Raw genomic sequence first — 17,480 nt, forward strand, 5'->3', positions numbered from 1 at the left:
GTATTTCACTGGCAAGACATGACATGCTGGATAGTTAGCTTATTTGAGGAGATAACCATTGAATGTTATGAGTAGTAAATTTTCCACATTATGCAGTGATGATTTGCACATAATTAACATGCACCTCATGGCCTTGCAGAACCTACTTCAAGATTTAAGCTTTGAGGATCTGAGGTCCTTCACAATGGAGATTTTACAGTGGCAACCAGGCTTGGTGTTTGACGTCCTGGCATTACGGCAGAACAATGCCCCCCCTCCATCAGCTGGTTTACCAGGGGTGCCATGGTGCACCTGTCTGAACTGCAGGGACATGCCCACCGACAGGGAGAGAAAATGCTGTGGCCAGACACCAAACAACTGCATTAGCAACCTACCACACTTTAGAGATTACTGCCTGGATGGAGGCTTCCTGCGCATTCACCGCCAGTACAGGGAAGACGTTACAGCGCTCGGCCGTGCCATAGAACCAGGGTCAGAGAGCCGAGAGTTCCGTTATGCCGCTTATAGACACTACATTTACTGGCAGCATGGGTCCCTGGGAGCTGGGAAAAGACTGGTAATCCCAAGTTGTTGTGTCTGTAAAATCAGGGACACTTTTACAGATCCTCAGGGCCAATACACAGGTTTTATTCCTGGCTTTTAGTCCATAACTTATAGTTTACATAACTATTTAATTTTCAGGTTCATAAGTTTTCCTGTAAATTGTGTTGTTACATTACTTTCCTTAGAGTAAACCAATTGTTTCAAATTTGATAAAATTAATAAATTTGTTGTGTAAAAATGTTCTTTTTATAATTAATTATAACTAGCATGTACAACAGACAAATTTGGTCATGGTACGTAATTTTTTTGAGTTCATAATGTGTACGTAATAAACCATTCTGTCCGTCCTTGACAATCAAATTGAGGCCTCCTCTTACCATTTGTATACAAGAAAGAAAGAAGTAGAATAATTGTTGCCAGTATGGAAGAAATTACTCAATAACGATTAGGACAAACAATATGTTTCATGTTTTCAATCTGTGTTATAGATTGAACGAACTGCGGTAAATCATGCAACGAAAGTGATAATAGGTTGGTTCCGATGTTTTATTTACAAAACATGCAAACAATTACACAATTTAGTCACCCTGTAACTGAAATAACAGTAATTGAAATTAAATCATAGGCAAAGTAAGATGGTGAACTACAAAATCAAATGTAATCATATTTGAATGGACAGTCTGAATGTTGACAGATGTGCCATTGGTCCCAATCCTTCTCTCTGCCTGAGTCTTGTCCTTTGAAATTAACAGTTTTAAGAATTAGCAAAAGGAAATTAAAATATGATTACAACTTATTTTAAACCGGTTTTATTTTGTATTTCAGACAAAAATGTAGCAAACTGACAGAGTGCATAGACTTGATGCTGCAATTCTGGCTTCACTGGGGAGAACTCGACTGCAAATCAGTTCCTAAAACAAAACATTTCCTTGTAATCATGCTTTATTGATTGGTCAAATAGGAAAACCTGATAATACTTATCTTCCTCTGAACAAAATGAGGTTATACTCAGTGTCAGGATCCACAAGATCCAACTATTTTGCATCCATTTACTACACATGTCATTGAGGTACATATGTTATGCCAGTTTTAACATTGCTACCTTAAAGAGCAACTATTCAACTACAGCCATTAACCAGTGGTATGTTTGCTTGTAGACACCCAAACTAATTTTAGCATACCTACTCCTCTCCTGACTTGTCTTTGAACTAGCTCTGCCGTTGGTGGGGGTGGTACAGGTGGAAGTAAACCAAGCCTTCGTGGGTCATCTGGCCTTTGGGTTCTTTTCCTTGGGATTCCAGAATCACTCTCCAGCCTACATCTCACCACCAGCGTCTGTAGTTCCCCAATGTAGCTGTAGCTTTTGGGAGTCTTGCGTGCATAAACACTGTACTGTTTAGCATTCTTCTTGTACACTCTTTTGTACCTGGAAATAGGAGGATAATATTCTTGATAAAGGGAAAAAAAAATGGAGACATTTAAAAAGTAAGATTTCAGTAGTTCTCTCAACACTTACATCTCTGTACCATCTGCCCTCTTCTGAGTTGGTCGGTCCCGATGGTAGTTGTAGTCCAGGGCTGCCAGGAGGACTCGGGCTTCGTACACAGGTGGACTGAAGGCAAAGCGCTTGCTAGCATACATTAATATATGGTTTTGAAAGGATTCAAGGTCTGCCGTTGATCTGCATTGAAATTACAAAAAGAACAAATTGTGACATCTAGGCAGAACTGAGTAGTTGTAGGTAAAATTAACATTTTCACCACAATTCGCACACATACCTAAAGCGCAGGTATTTGTGCACATCCTTCAACCATCGTTTCTTGAGAATTATCTCCACAAGAGCCTTGTGTGCTTTAGAGTCTCTTTGAATCCATTGTTTCTCTGAGTCTGCCAGTTGCCCATGTTTACAGCTGCCCATAGCCCACTCATGCTCATTGCAGACATGATGTAAAATGCCGGCCCACAGTGTCTACAATTTTAATACAAAACATAAAAAGAAACAACAATTATATTGTGTACCACTTGGAATTGTCCGGTTTCAACCATGTCTCACTGGACCTCACACATCTTTTTTTATCTTTCACCAATGAAACAGAAATGACCTCGAACAACCACAAATAATATGTAGTAAGTAGTATCTTTTACGTTTTAATTGGCGCTTTGCAAAAACTATTTGTGAATATCCGCAACCAAAAAAAGTCTGTGTTTACCTAATATATTTGTGTATGCTGTATATAATTATTTTGTACATATAAACACACATGCATGTACTCATATGTAAAATATTTATATAATATAGATTATGTATGCGTGTATATGTACACACACACACACACATATATATATATATATAAATAAATATAAACATACATAATGTAAGCGTAAATAAATCTTAAATATATACATGCATAGCTATTTATATATACAAATTAATTACATACAGCACACACAATAATAAATTATGTAAACACAGACTTTTAATTTGGATAAGATTTATCGCAATTAATTTTTGCACAGCCCTAGTTGTAATACGTTATTTGTTTAAAAAAATTTGCCACAGCTGCGTAAATCACGGAAAGCGTGAATGAAGTGGGCACTTAAAATTGGAACCCACTGCCTCATTGGGCAGCTCACAAGTGCGATTAAGTATTTATAAGGTTAAAGTACAATAAGGTTTGGGAAATTAAAAGTGAGAAATGTGAAAACTTACCAGGAACTCATCATAGGATTCGGCTGTTTTGCAACACCACCAGAAGTGATTTACGATATCTTTCAGCCAAAGTAGTAAGACGGACAGTTCTTTTACCTGGGCTGCCTGGTTATAATAATTTAAAACATTATTAATAGCATCGCACAACAATGACAACACTACAATGGACAGGGGTGTAATTAAACTGCTACTATGGACACTCACAGCCGCAATCTTCTTTGCCAAATTCTTTGCACCATGCCACATATCTAAACTGTGATGAATCCTATAGTCCTTGTACCTCCCCTTTACAGGATCTAAAAAACATGTATACAGAAATGGAAATAAGCCAAATGTTAATTACATGTAAAGTAATAGCTAGGATGTGCGGGTATGAACTCACCCATCAGGGCACCAATCTGTGAGTGGGCATCTGTACAGATCTCGACCAGTTTAAGTTCAGTGACTAGTTGATCCATAGTCAAGATGAAGGCCTCCTTCTCCATTATTGCAGACCGTCTGTTGGTTTGTCTTTTGTCTACTGTGACTACACTGATGATCTCCAATGAGTCATTTTCCATTGTAGTGTAACTACAGTACTGCGCACAATGACCCGGAGTATCGTTTCTCCCATCAGCTAGATGTGTAGGACAAGAGAGTTTATGTTAGATAAAAATACTGCAACATAATTTTTAGAAAGATAAAATGTATGTGCATCACTAACCAAGGACAACAACATCTTTGTCTTGAAGTCTTGCAATCACATCTGCCCTTTTTTCCATCCAGTACTTTTTTATTGAGTCAACACAGTATGTGTCTTGGATGGCGAAAAAAGTGTTTGGGTCAACAATGCCCATGTTCATAAATCTAAATAGAAGTGCAATTTTAGCGTAGTTGTTTCCTGATAGCAAGATGTTGGTGCTCAGCATAAAGTCTCCAGACTGGAGTCCGTACTTCATAAAGGGCTGTGAAACCCATCGCCACACAATGTGTCCATCAGCACATCTCTAGTGATAAGAAAAGATAGACTTATATAACAGCTCCAACTTTTTTTTGTGCCAGTTCACTTTTTTTTTCCTTTTTAAAACGTTTATATGTAAGGTTACATATTTGTTTACATTTGAAGTGTACATTCACATAGTTTGTCACAACAAAAGTGTCACATACCCATTCTAACACGCTTGCAGTGCCTTTCCCTTGTATGTTCACAAGGAATGGTGGATGGCGTCGACATGTTGCACCTGTCACATTTTTTGCTGTGCACTGTTTGACCGGAGGTGTAACAAAGGCCGCAAGGTACTTCAAGCAATCATCATACACAATTGATGCCTTGCTACCAACAATGTCCTCGGCTTTCTGTACTGTTGGCATATTTGAATCAGCTGGTGAGGCAGTGGAGCTGTCTGGAAATGTATAAGGTTCAGACTGAATATCTTCAGTGAGGTCGTATACAGTCTCTTCCAAACCAATGATTGGCAGCGCATCAAAGTTTGGAACATTAGGTAAAGCTCCACCAAACCTGTTTCAGCAAAAAAGTAAAAACATAGATATGAGACAAAAAACATGTGAACAAACATTTTCATTGCAAGACAGTATCTGAAGGAGCTATTCTGTCTAGCAAAGTTGTGCAGAGAAGAATTGGCATGTGAGACCTTGTGTTAACAGCATAGCTAACGCAAGAAAAATTTCACCAAATCACCTTATTCCACATGCAAACATGGGGCTGACATGACACTTGTCTCGGAATATAAAATTGGGCAATGCACTGTAATGAATTAGTGATGGTAGTCGCTTCAACTGTCTGTATTAAATTGTCTTTTAATAAAGTTGTGCCTCCATTAACAAACAGATTTGTAGAGTAGGTCACCATAAAAAGCATGCTTTTTTCAACAGTAAAACCATTGTTTCAATGATTAGTGTGACGAGTTTTGCAGGCACATTTCATTAAAATCGATTTGATGTGTATGAGAACAAAAGTAAGAACGAAAGATGATAAGACATACACTAAAGGGAAAAAAAATAAAATGCTTGTGTCAGAATAAGGTGAAAAGAATAACAAAGTGTAGATGAGATGGAGATCCAAGAATTGTGGAGTTATAAAGTTGTGACTTGATGGTAGTATTTAGTTGCAGTAAAAGAGACATTAGTAAACTTACCTAAGGGAAAGTGGAGGGATGTATTCTTCATCAGAGCTGTCCTGCTCCTCATCATCTGTATCTGATGCCTTTACTGGTGGAGGGTTAACTGCCCAGTCAATACTGTTGAGACAAAATCATCGAGAACATAATATAGACTGAGATAACACTCTTGAGTGACATCACTTTCGCTGAACAAAATACTCACGTGCTATTCCTCAAGTCATTGATGGCTTGTCCATCCAGATGTTCCTCCTCACCAATGCTCATTTCACCAAGGCTTGGGAACAGCATTAGATAAGATAGAATATTAAAAAAAACATAATTTTAGAAAGAAGTTACAATGATAAAATCTTATAAGAACCTGCAATCACAATGAACATTATGACCTACCTGCACTCAAGCTTGGCCAATTCTTCCACACCTGCTGTGCCCTTGCTGGCTTTTTCTGAGGTATGCTTGTCTCTGTAACAGGTTGAACACACACAAGAAATAAATAAAAATAAGAATGTAATGCGACATTACAGTATGTGGCATAAATGTGAATGACAATTAGTCATGATAATGACTTCGACTTCAAATTAAAACATGCTTGTGAGGAACCATGAGCAAAGAATGACCTGAAACAAGACAGGCACACTCACTTATCAGAGTCACTTGACCCAATGCTTGTTGCAGTGAGATCTGTCAGTGCTGGCCGTTTTTTCATGGGAGTGGATGACAGTGGGCCTTCATACCTAAAAAAAATTACACATTTCAACACTGCAGGTAAATGTTAAGCCTCTCTGATGACTAAATTTTTCCAATTATGTATAAAACTAAGCAGCAAATATAATAGTAAAACAATTGTTAACATCTATTTAGCGCATTGTTTCTCAAAATCGGTCCTGGAGGGCAACTGTCCTGCAGAGTTTCTATTGATCCTTAAGACCTTGATTAGCTTGCCTCTGGTGTGTTTGATCAGGGTTGGAGCTAAACTAGGCAGGACAACGACTCACCAGGACCAATTTTGAGAAAACCAGATTTATAGTGTTACATATGCTGCCCGCGGTTGATGTTAATTTAGCAGCATATCAAGTTTGATAGCAATACCTCTTCATCTAGTATTATTGTTAGTCGTCCCCAAAAAACAATTCTTACGTTACGTTTATTGTCTCGTAACGTTTCGTTTGTCCATTTAGGGGTACATTATCATCGAAGACATTTCAAGCCTCTTAGCTAATGTTACATTTTATCAGAAGAGAAAACATGTGATAACAGGTGAAAACAGGATCGGATCTGTGGATAACGTTAGAGCTAACTGTATCAAACGCTAACTGTATCAAACGCTAATAGATAACGTTACGGTGAAATTAGCTATCACATTAGCAATTTAATCAAACATCCCACGATACATTTCTATAACTTCCCGAAAAAATTCCACAAACATATAAAACAAAATTCAAGTGGAAAAACTAAAAGCATCTTACTTACCGATCCAAAAGAAATGTTGCTAGTTCGGAGTCGAACTTCATTTCTTTCTTTTCCATTAAAAGTCGCCAGCGATGGAAAGCAGTGCCTATATTGACTCTGGTTCTGCTCCTTTTTTTGTCCGATTTTTTTTGAGCATCTGTGCGAGGTTTTTTCCCTGCAACGGGTGGTTGTGGTGTGGCTAAGGCTCTCTTGCCAAGTGCTTCAGACATTTTTCCGCACTCGTCTCTTCTCTGAAGTGAAATGTAGTAATGGGCTGTACTTTTAACATGATTGACATCAGGTTCAAGTACGCCCACAAGCCGTGCGAGTTATTCGTGGATTACAGTGTGAATGCTGGTTGTGTTCCCCGCTTACCGCCGCCCATGGCCGAAACTGGTATTACAACACCTGACGGGCCGTGGCTAGTAAATTAGCATGCTAATTTAGGTTTATATCTCGGCAGCAGTATAACTTGTCAACTTTTTAAAGACATCATTGCACTTATTTCTTCTCATTCTTTTGATGCATGTAGCTCATTTTTGATATATTTTAACCTCAATTTTTACATATGGCACCTTTAAAGACAGAGGTCGACAGAAATAACAATGAAATCCTGTTCTTATAATTTTTTTGATGAAATGTCTGTGTTGAAAGTCTTTAAGGGCTGTAATGTGAAAAAAAAGCCCCGGTCCAGATAAAATCGGAGGGCGTTTAATTAAGGTCTGTGCAGAACAATTAGCGCCAGTGTTTTGTAATATCTTTCAAAGATCACTTGCCCTCCAGAGAGTTCCAAAACTTTGGAAGGAAGCCAGTACTGTAGTGCCAGTGCCGAAAACTACACGTGCTGTAACATTAAATGCAGTGTTGGAAGTAACGCATTACAAAAGTAGTACATTACATATTACTTTTTGCTGTAATGCAGTAGTGCAAGGCATTACTAATCAATTTTCAGTAATATTTTACTCGTTACATGTTCAGTGAGGCTTGTATTACATTTGTATTACAGTGAGGCTTGACTTTTAGTTTTAATTGTAAAAAAAAATAAGTTACCTGTTCGTGGTCAGTCAATAGCCACGTGTGGTGTCCAAGTTTGTAAATAAAGGCTGATATATCTGTATAGCGATTTATTTTCTACAGGAGTGCAGTGAGGCATGATTTCGGCCTCTGTGTTCGCGCTGGCCACTGGAAAAGCGCCTAATGGGTGAGCATGGCATGAAGAAGACCATATTCGTGAGATGGACGTATGCACATTAGGCTATTCGTTCTGTGTTTTCTTTTTAAACAGTTAGGCTGTGTATAGGTGGTATCTGTCATGTTTTCCTTACGCAATCATGTTTTTGATGCGGTGGTGATGTGTTCATGTAGTAAGGGTGGCGATAATAAAGCACCTAAAAGCTGAAAAAGCAAAGATTATGAATATGTCAATTATGCCTATAGCAAGGAGACTTGAATTGTTTAGTAATAAAGATGAAGTTGACGATGCTGACTCGCGATCTTCGCAGTAGGCTAGTGAATGCGAAATGCACATTTCATTTCATAAGCAGAGAGCAGTCTGTTTTCTTTCATTTTGAATTGTTCTGTTTACAAGTAGACATTTCAGTATAGATATATTTTTCAGGTCTGTGGAGTAGGCTATACTTATACGCTGAGTTTCGGTATAGCCTATTGGCTATTTATGAGACGCGCACTAGCATGCCCCCGCGCCTTATCTAATAGGCTATTGTCTGCTTTTACTTCTTAAAGGCAACAGACTATGTGAAAGTTTTAAAGCAGTCTTTTAGTGCCAGTTCAGAGTGGTCGCGTCTGTAAATTAGTTTTTTCCTCATAAATGCGAACACGAAAACTAAAATAAAATGAATATTTTAAGTTCTATGGAGACTGGAGAGCCAACCCTTCCTCTTCCGATTTGCGCAGTGTAATTAACAGAATTACAAAAAATATATTTTGCCTCCTATTTTTTTGTCACGCATGAATGTAGTTAAGTTCTCAAAGTTAAGTTCTACTTCTGTAGTTATTTTGGTGAAAGTAACTCAAAAGTAATACATGAGTAATGTAACGCATTACAATTCTGAGGCAGTAATATTGTAAGGTAATGAATTACTTTTAAATAACAGTAACAAGTAATACCTAATGTATTACAGTTTGGAAGTAACTTGCACAACACTGATTAAATGACGTTAGGCCAATAGCATTAACATCCCTCATAATGAAATGCTTTGAGAAACTAGTAAAAGATGAATTGTTAAGTAAAACTAAGGATCTGTTAGATCCTTTACAGTTTGCATACAGAACTAAGCGAGGTGTTGAAGACGCAACAGCAACTCTACTACATATGGTACTGCAGCATCTAGAGGGTAGTAAAACACATGCCAAGCTCTTATTTATTGACTTTTCATCTGCTTTTAATTCTTTACAACCACATATTTTAGCAGATAAGTTAATCACTAATTTTGGTCTTGATCTTAACTTGGTTGGTTGGGTCTTAGATTTTTTAACTGAACGAACTCAAAAAGTGAGAGTAAATGGTAGTCTCTCAGCTCCCCTGATAACATCCACAGGTTCTCCCCAAGGATGTGTCTTGTCTCCTTTATTATATATTTTATATACAAATGACTGTATAAGCAAATATAAAGATAGGTATTTTTTAAAATTTGCAGACGACACTGCTATCGTGAGTCTTTTAGAAGACAATTAAAATATGCCATGGTCCAGTGGTTGACGATTTCATAAAGTGGTGTGATGATGCCTGTTTGCAGCTCAATGTATCCAAGACAAAAGACATGAGTATTGACTTTAGAACACAAACACATCCCTCTCAAGACATATTTATTAAAAATAAGAAGGTGGAATGTGTGGAGAGCTATAAATATCTGGGGACATTTATTGATAAAAGATTGCGCTTTGATTTGAACACAGAGGCTATATGTAAAAAGGGACAACAGCGCCTTTACTGTCTCAGAAAACGTCCTCGGGTTACGACTGTAACCCTTGTTCCCTGAGAAGGGAACGAGAACTGCGTCCAAGTGACACTTTGGGGGAACGCCCCTCAGCGTAGCGTCTCTGAAGCATGAATGAAACTAAGCCAATCTCCGATTGGATCAACGTGATGACGTGATGTGTGACGACACATAGGCGGAAGCATATATAAGGAACCGGCACACACAACATGTCAGCTTCTGTGATGAAGCAAGCGCTCCCAGGCAGGGGAAGGCGTGGCCACGAGACGCAGTTCTCGTTCCCTTCTCAGGGAACAAGGGTTACAGTCGTAACCCGAGGACGTTCCCTATCGAGGGAACTGCGTCCAAGTGACACTTTGGGGGAACGAGTACCCACTACGCCACAACGCGCCCTGCCTGTCCTGGTGTGAAGCTGCTCACAGGCACACTCAGGACGCGAGCACAAGAGAGCCGGGTGTCGACGGAATGTCTAAGCTGTAAAACCTAATGAAGGTATGTGGGGTAGCCCATCCAGCTGCATCGCAGACTTCCTGGATGGGGGCCCCCGCGAGAAGGGCCCTAGAGGATGCTATGCCTCTAGTGGAATGGGCCCTCACAGCCAAAGGTGAAGGCATACCGCGCACCTGATAAGCTGTGGAAATCGCATTGACAATCCAGTTGCTGATGGTTTGTTTTGAGGCCGGAAACCCCTTTTTGGGCGACCCGAAACATACCAGCAACTGGTCCGCCTTCCGCCATGAAGAGGACCTCTGAATATATATCCCTAGTGCTCTGACAGGGCAGAGCCTATGAAGTCTCTCCTCATCCGCCGTCAGGTGAGGTGGGGGATGAAATGCCTGCAGAACCGTAGGCCGTGCCACATTAGATGGCACCTTAGGCAGATAGCCAGGCCTAGGGTGAAGGATGGCCTTAATGTTGCCTGGAGGAAACTCCAGGCACTCGTTAGATATGGAGAGCGCCTGAAGATCTCCCACCCTCCTCAGAGAAGTGATGGCCAACAGAAAAGCGACCTTCAGCGTTAGGTTCTTGGCCTCAGCCGACTCCAGTGGCTCGAAGGGGGCCTCAGCCAATCCTTCTAGAACTACTGCCAGGTCCCAAGAGGGAACCCTGGTACGAGCCGCAGGTCTCATCCTCCAAGCTCCACGGAGGAAACGTACGATCAATTGGTGTCTCCCCAGAGACCCATCACCCAACGGAGCGTGGAAAGCCGCAATGGCAGCCACGTACACCTTGAGCGTGGACGGGGTAAGACCAGAGGAGAAGCGATCTTGGAGGAACTCCAGCACTGAAGCCACTGGGCAGTTAACTGGGTCAACCTCACGCCTCCTACACCAATCAATAAACACATTCCACTTTAAACCATACAGTTTCCTCGTGGAGGGAGCTCTAGAGCTGAGTATGGTCTCCACTACTCCAGCTGACAGGCCGGCCTCTAGGTTCTGTGCCCCCTCAGGGGCCAGACCCACAGTTTCCATAACTCCGGCCGAGGGTGAAATATTGAGCCCCCCGCCTGTGTCAGCAGGTCCCTCCTGAGGGGAATCTCCCACGGAGGGCCGTCTAGGAGCAATATTATGTCCGAGAACCATACTCGGGCCGGCCACAACGGGGCTACCAACAGTAGACTGATCCCGTCGTGACAGACCCTTTCCAGAACTCCCGGGAGCAGAGCGATCGGGGGAAATGCATACAGACGCGGCCTCGGCCACGTCTGCACCATAGCATCCAGCCCCAGTGGGGCTGGAGGGGTGAGGGAAAACCACAGCGGACAGTGGGTCGTCTCTCGAGACGCAAACAGGTCCACTTCCACAGGGCCAAACCTCTGACATATCGACTCCACCACCTCGGGGTGAAGTCTCCAATCCCCGGGCCTCAGCCCCTGTCTCGACAGGACGTCTGCTCCCTGATTTAGACTTCCCGGGATGTATGTTGCTCTCAGAGACAACAGTTTCCCCTGGGACCACAGGAGGATCTGATGCGCCAGTCTGCATAGAGGGCGAGACCTCAGGCCCCCCTGATGGTTTATATAGGCCACCACTGACATGCTGTCTGACCTCACGAGGACGTGATGACCTCTGAGGTCCGGCAGGAAGCTCCTCAGAGCCCGGGAGACCGCCAACATTTCCAGGCAGTTTATTTGCCAGGAGGAATGATGGTCCCGCCATAGGCCTGTCGTGAAGCGGCCGTCCATGACCGCGCCCCAGCCTGTGAGGGAAGCGTCTGTCGAAACGGTTTTCCGGCGACATGGCGCTCCCAACACTGGACCTTGGGACAAGAACCAAGCTTTCTTCCACATAACCAGAGAACGAAGGCATCTGCGCGTAACTCTGATTGTGCGGAACGGGTTTCCCCTCGGGGAGAACCCCTTGGTTTTTAACCACCACTGGAGGGCCCTCATGTGCAGCAGGCCAAATGGAATGATGTTGGACGCTGCTGCCATGAGTCCCAGCACTCTCTGGAAATGCTTGACAGTGACGGCTTGGCCTAGCTTTATCCCAGCCACTGTGGCCAGAATGGACTCGACTCGCGCAGGCGACAATCGTGCCCGTATTACGACCGAATCCCATACCACTCCCAGGAACGTAGTCCTTTGGGCTGGTATCAACACGCTCTTCTTCGTGTTTAGTCTCAACCCCAGTTTCTGGATGTGGGCAAGAACAACATCTCGATGCTGAACCGCCAGCTCTTGAGACTGGGCCAGAATCAGCCAGTCGTCTATATAGTTGAGCACCCTGATGCCCTGGAGCTACATCCATACATTTGGTGAATGTGCGGGGAGAGAGAGCTAGGCCGAATGGAAGAACCCGATATTGGTACGCTTCGCCCCCGAAAGCGAACCTCAGGAACTTCCTGTGGGATGGAAGGATGGATATATGAAAGTATGCGTCCTTCAGATCTATCGTGACGAACCAATCCTCAGATTGGATCTGACTCACGATCATGGGAATAGTGAGCATCTTGAACCTGAATCTCCTCAGAGAGCGGTTCAGATATCTGAGATCTATGATCGGACGCAACCCCCCATCTTTTTTGGGAACTATAAAGTAGCGGCTGTAAAACCCGGACTCCCTGTCTAGTGGAGGAATATGCTCTATGGCCCCCTTTGCCAGCAGGGAGTTTACTTCCTGTTCCAATACCCGACCCTGCGTCGGGTTGACTACAGTCCAGACCACCCCGTTGAATCTGGGTGGGTGGAACCCGAACTGCAGCCTGTACCCGTATTGTATCGTGCGCAGCGCCCATGGTGAAATATTCGCTAGATTTTTCCATGCATCGAAATATTTCGCCAAGGGAACCAGGCTCTCGAGCCTGGTTTCGGGTATTAATCGGGATTCGTTCTCGACCGCCTGAAACGGATCTCCGGCAGGACTGGACCGAAAACGATTCTCGATGGGCGAACGCAATCGCTGCCCGTCCGCAGGCTCGTGGGGCGGACAAAGCAGCTTGCGATAGCTGGAAACCAATGAGTCCCGAAACGTACTTGACGGCGGGAGAACAACATCGATTTCCTGCGGGCTCCGCGAGGGAGACGACCTCAGTCGCTCCATCACGGGTGGGGCCGCCCGCAGAGATCCTAGCACTGCTAGGACCTCTTAGATGTTTTCTTAGCCTGCAGGACGGCCATCAGGTTGCCCTGCTTGGCTTGCGGCTTAGATTGAGAGCGCCGTCTATGCCCCCAAGCTCCTTGAGGGGGGGCTCTAGACGCGACACTCTCTCTCTGAACCTGCCTGTAGGTGGAGGAGCTGGTACCTGGCTGAGGCTGCGACTGCCCACTGGGGGCAGACTTCCTGGATACTGAGCGGCGAGGGAGAAATTGTTTGAAGGCCGCTGATTGATTTTTCGCCTCCTGAAACCTGTCGACAACGGTATTAACAGTGTCGCCGAACAGGCCAGAAGGCGAAATCGGGGCACCAAGGAGGAAAGCCCTGTCTTTCTCCCTGATGCCCGTCAGATTTAACCATAAATGTCTCTCCGAGACCACCATTGCCGCCATGGAGCGACCGACAGCGCGGGCCGTCTCTTTGGTGACTTGGAGAGACAAATCAGCGACCTTCCTCAACTCCGCCACATCCTCCGGAGTCGGTCCCTCGCCCTCATCAATATCCTTAAGAAGGTCGGCCTGGTACGCTTGGAGAAGCGCCATGGTGTGAAGACTCGCACCAGCCCGACCCGCAGCCATATATGCCCTGCCCACCAGTGAAGATGTTTCTCTGCATGGCTTGGTGGGCAGCACCGGGGCTTTAAAGGATGATGCCGACTCAGGTGATAAATAATTAGCCAAAGGCTGTTCAACCCGCGGCATCATCCCATAACCATTCTCTCGTGCCCCCATGATATTACTATATTTTAATATAGTGGGATTGGAAACACGAGAAGAATGGGGTTTCTTCCACGATTTACACACCTCAGTATGCAAATCGGGAAAAAACGGTAAGCCCCGATGATGAGGTTGTTCCCTGTGCTGCAGGAAGCGCTCATCTGATTTGCTTTTAACTTGCACTTCCTGCTTTTCTTGTGGCCAATCGATCTTTAAATGAGCCACTGCACGGGAAACAACCTCTACCAGCTCCTCATATGCGGGGACACGGGGTGGCGAGTCATCCCCAAAGTCCCCGCCCCCTTCGATGCTGAGCACGTCCACCTCCTCGGAAGCAGACAGCTTAAGCATCGGATCCTCGACTCGCGCAGAAGAAGCCGCCGAGCGGGCTTCTGCGCGAGGCTCGAGGGCATCGGAACTGTCCGATGAATCCCGAGAAGGTGCCTCAGCAGCCTCGGGATCCCCAGACAGATCCATTTGCGAGCCCCATGAAGAGCGTCGCCGCGCCGCCTCGGCGGACGCGGGTCCCGCACCACGGGGCTCACGAGGCTGACCCTCTTCATTGAAAAGGGCCAGCCGGGAACGCAGCACGCGGAGCGGTAAAGCCTCACAATGCTCGCAAGCAGCTCCCTCGAGAGCTGCCTGCGCGTGCTGCATTCCCAGACAATGTGTACACAGTTGGTGTGTGTCCCCGCCCGTGATGTAGCGAGGGCAAGGGTGCACACACCGCCTGAAATTCACACTCGCCATTATTCAGATTTTAGTTTGCTTAGATATACTTGCTTAGACAGACAAACAATAAATAAGACTGACAGTCACAGAGAGCGCTTAGCTGAAGAACAGAAAGCTGACATGTTGTGTGTGCCGGTTCCTTATATATGCTTCCGCCTATGTGTCGTCACACATCACGTCATCACGTTGATCCAATCGGAGATTGGCTTAGTTTCATTCATGCTTCAGAGACGCTACGCTGAGGGGCGTTTCCCCAAAGTGTCACTTGGACGCAGTTTGAGTTCCCTCGATAGGGAACTAAGATCTTTTAACATAGATCTTTAACGACATTGATGGAACTGTTCTACAAATCTTATATAGAGCCAGTGTTGTCCTTCTCTATTAATTGCTGGTTTGGAAATCTCAGTGTCAAATACAAAAACTCACTAAATAAACTAGTCAAAAACAGTGGGAAGATCATAGGTAAAGAGCAAAGAGGATTGTCAGGTCTGTTTAATAGAAACGTTTTGAGTCGAGCCCACTCTGTGATTTCAGACAGAGAACACTTCCTATATCCAGAGTTCTCCATGCTGCCCTCGGGTCGTCGTTACAGATTACCAAAAACTAAAAACAATTGATACAAATTCTCTTTTGTTCCGAGTGCAATTAGACTTCTAAATAATTCTTAAAGGTATTTATTGAGGTTTTTATTTATTATACTTTTTATTCTGTGTTTTTTTAAAAATACTGTATGTGTACTGTATGTGTCAGTTTGTGTCTGTATATCTGTGCTGCAACCAAATTGCCCAATAGGGATCTTAATAAAAGTTTGACTTGAGGTTTGACTTTGACTTGAGGCTTGATGGACAAGTCTTCTGTTGTTGACATTTTATTAAAGTGTGAATAAAAATGTTCTTTGAAGGTATCGTATATAATCGTATATCTCTAATCAAACTACAATAATGGCCGAACGTGGGGAGTTGAACTGACCATGAACTCATCGACCTGGAGAGCAGGCGGGGTGTGACGCATCTCCTTTTTATTTAAAGGGGACGCATTGAAACGGGTCGCTCAAAGACGCACATCAGAAAAAGGGTAGAAAAGGGGCCCGTGGAGCTATAATAATGAGGAATTCAGACCCAAGCATTGCAGTTATGTTTTATATAGACCACAACGGTATGATTTATATGTAAAAATGAATGATTTAAAAGCATGATATGTATATATGTATATATATATATATTAGGGGTGTAACGGTACATGTATTCGTATTGAACCGTTTCGGTTCGAGGCTTCCGGTTCGGTACGCATACAAACCGAACGGTTGCTTGGATAATTTTTCCTGCCGGCAAAATTCGTGCTGACGCGGCCAACACAATGTTGCGCAACATCAAATGGCAAGCGTAATGAAAGCAGAACGAAACTGCGCTACTCGTTATGTGCTTCACGGATCGTTTATCAGTTCGGACCAGCAACATCTGTGCAGCGCGAGCCGATCTCGATCAAGCAACACTGTTAACACACACCGCGCTAAGAGATCCGGTAAAGAAAACATTTGAATTCGCCACTGAGGTAATAACATCGCTGCGAGATCTAGTCAGTGAGAAGCATTCACATTTCTCCGTTATTTACCGTAGATCTCTATTAGATCAAACAGCGCTGTCATGGAAACCAGGAGAAATATTGTGCCGTGAATGAACTAGTAATACTTTCGTCCACAGACCAGCAACATTCACCATGGATTTAATATAGTAACACTAACTGGAACCAGTTTGGCTGGAATGGTGAAATGCTTTCAAGTACTTCACACATCTTTTTCCAGCACTTCAAAATTCAAATATTATATAAATAAATATATATTTAAATGTTATTTTTAATGCACTCTCAGAAAAAAAGGTACAAAAGCTGTCACTGGGGCTGTACCTTTTCAAATTGTACACTTTTGTACCCAAAGGCTGCATATTGGTACCTTAGTGGTACATATTAGCACCTAAAATGGACATATTACCACCTGAAAAGGACATATTAGCTCATGAAATTGACATATTAGCACCTAAAATGTACATATTAGTACCTCAAATGTACATATTACCACCTAAAATGGACATATTAGCTCATGAAATTGACATATTACCTCCTGAAATGGACATATTAGCACCTAAAATGTACATATTAACACTTAAATGTACATATTGACACTTAAAATGTACATATTAACACCCAAAATGTACATATTAACACCTAAATGTACTTATTAGCTCATGAAATGGACAAAAGTTTACCTTTTGAAAAGGTACAGCCCCAGTGACAACTTTTGTACCTTTTTTTTCTGAGTGTGTGATGACCAAAACATTATTTGTTCATCCTTCAAAGATGACCCCCATTTATAAACCTGAAAGTTTCAAGATCTAGGAAAACTCACACTTATTTAAAAATATTTTTTTCTTTAAACAAATAGGAAATTTCTCTGGCATTTCTTTCTTTTTGCTGTATCGAAAACGTACCGAACCGTGACTTTAAAACCGAGGTACGTACCGAACCGTGATTTTTGTGTACCGTTACACCCCTAATATATATATATACTAATAATTATACTATTATACTTAGTTATAATTATACTAATTATAACTAATTATACTATAACAATGTGTACATATTAAAAGAAAAATCCACAAATA

At 42.9% G+C, this 17,480-nt stretch overlaps 2 protein-coding genes across 3 annotated transcripts; both read right to left on the reverse strand.

The window, feature by feature from the left end:
* Positions 1-1,087: 1,087 nt before the first annotated feature.
* On the reverse strand, positions 1,088-4,234 carry LOC120483509 (uncharacterized). Of its 2 annotated transcripts, XM_039678567.2 has the most exons (8): positions 3,957-4,234; positions 3,636-3,869; positions 3,458-3,549; positions 3,254-3,358; positions 2,322-2,512; positions 2,060-2,224; positions 1,725-1,969; positions 1,088-1,454 (listed from the first exon to the last, which is right to left on the reverse strand). In XM_039678567.2, exons 1-8 carry the CDS (start codon positions 4,189-4,191, stop codon positions 1,423-1,425), a joined length of 1,299 nt encoding a protein of 432 aa, XP_039534501.2. In that variant the 5' UTR covers positions 4,192-4,234; the 3' UTR covers positions 1,088-1,422. The 2 variants fall into 2 exon arrangements, with proteins under 2 accessions (XP_039534501.2, XP_039534500.2); XM_039678566.2 differs by having other exon boundaries at positions 1,397-1,969.
* LOC148970916 (uncharacterized) lies at positions 4,229-7,049 on the reverse strand. The gene is made up of 7 exons (XM_089123038.1): positions 6,841-7,049; positions 6,012-6,104; positions 5,761-5,832; positions 5,576-5,647; positions 5,389-5,490; positions 4,423-4,751; positions 4,229-4,239 (listed from the first exon to the last, which is right to left on the reverse strand). Exons 1-7 carry the CDS (start codon positions 7,047-7,049, stop codon positions 4,229-4,231), a joined length of 888 nt encoding a protein of 295 aa, XP_088979164.1.
* Positions 7,050-17,480: the final 10,431 nt, after the last annotated feature.

The sequence above is a fragment of the Pimephales promelas genome, chromosome 18 (assembly GCF_988280905.1).
Source record: "Pimephales promelas chromosome 18, fPimPro1.hap1.1, whole genome shotgun sequence".
NCBI classification, from domain to species: Eukaryota; Metazoa; Chordata; class Actinopteri; order Cypriniformes; family Leuciscidae; genus Pimephales; species Pimephales promelas.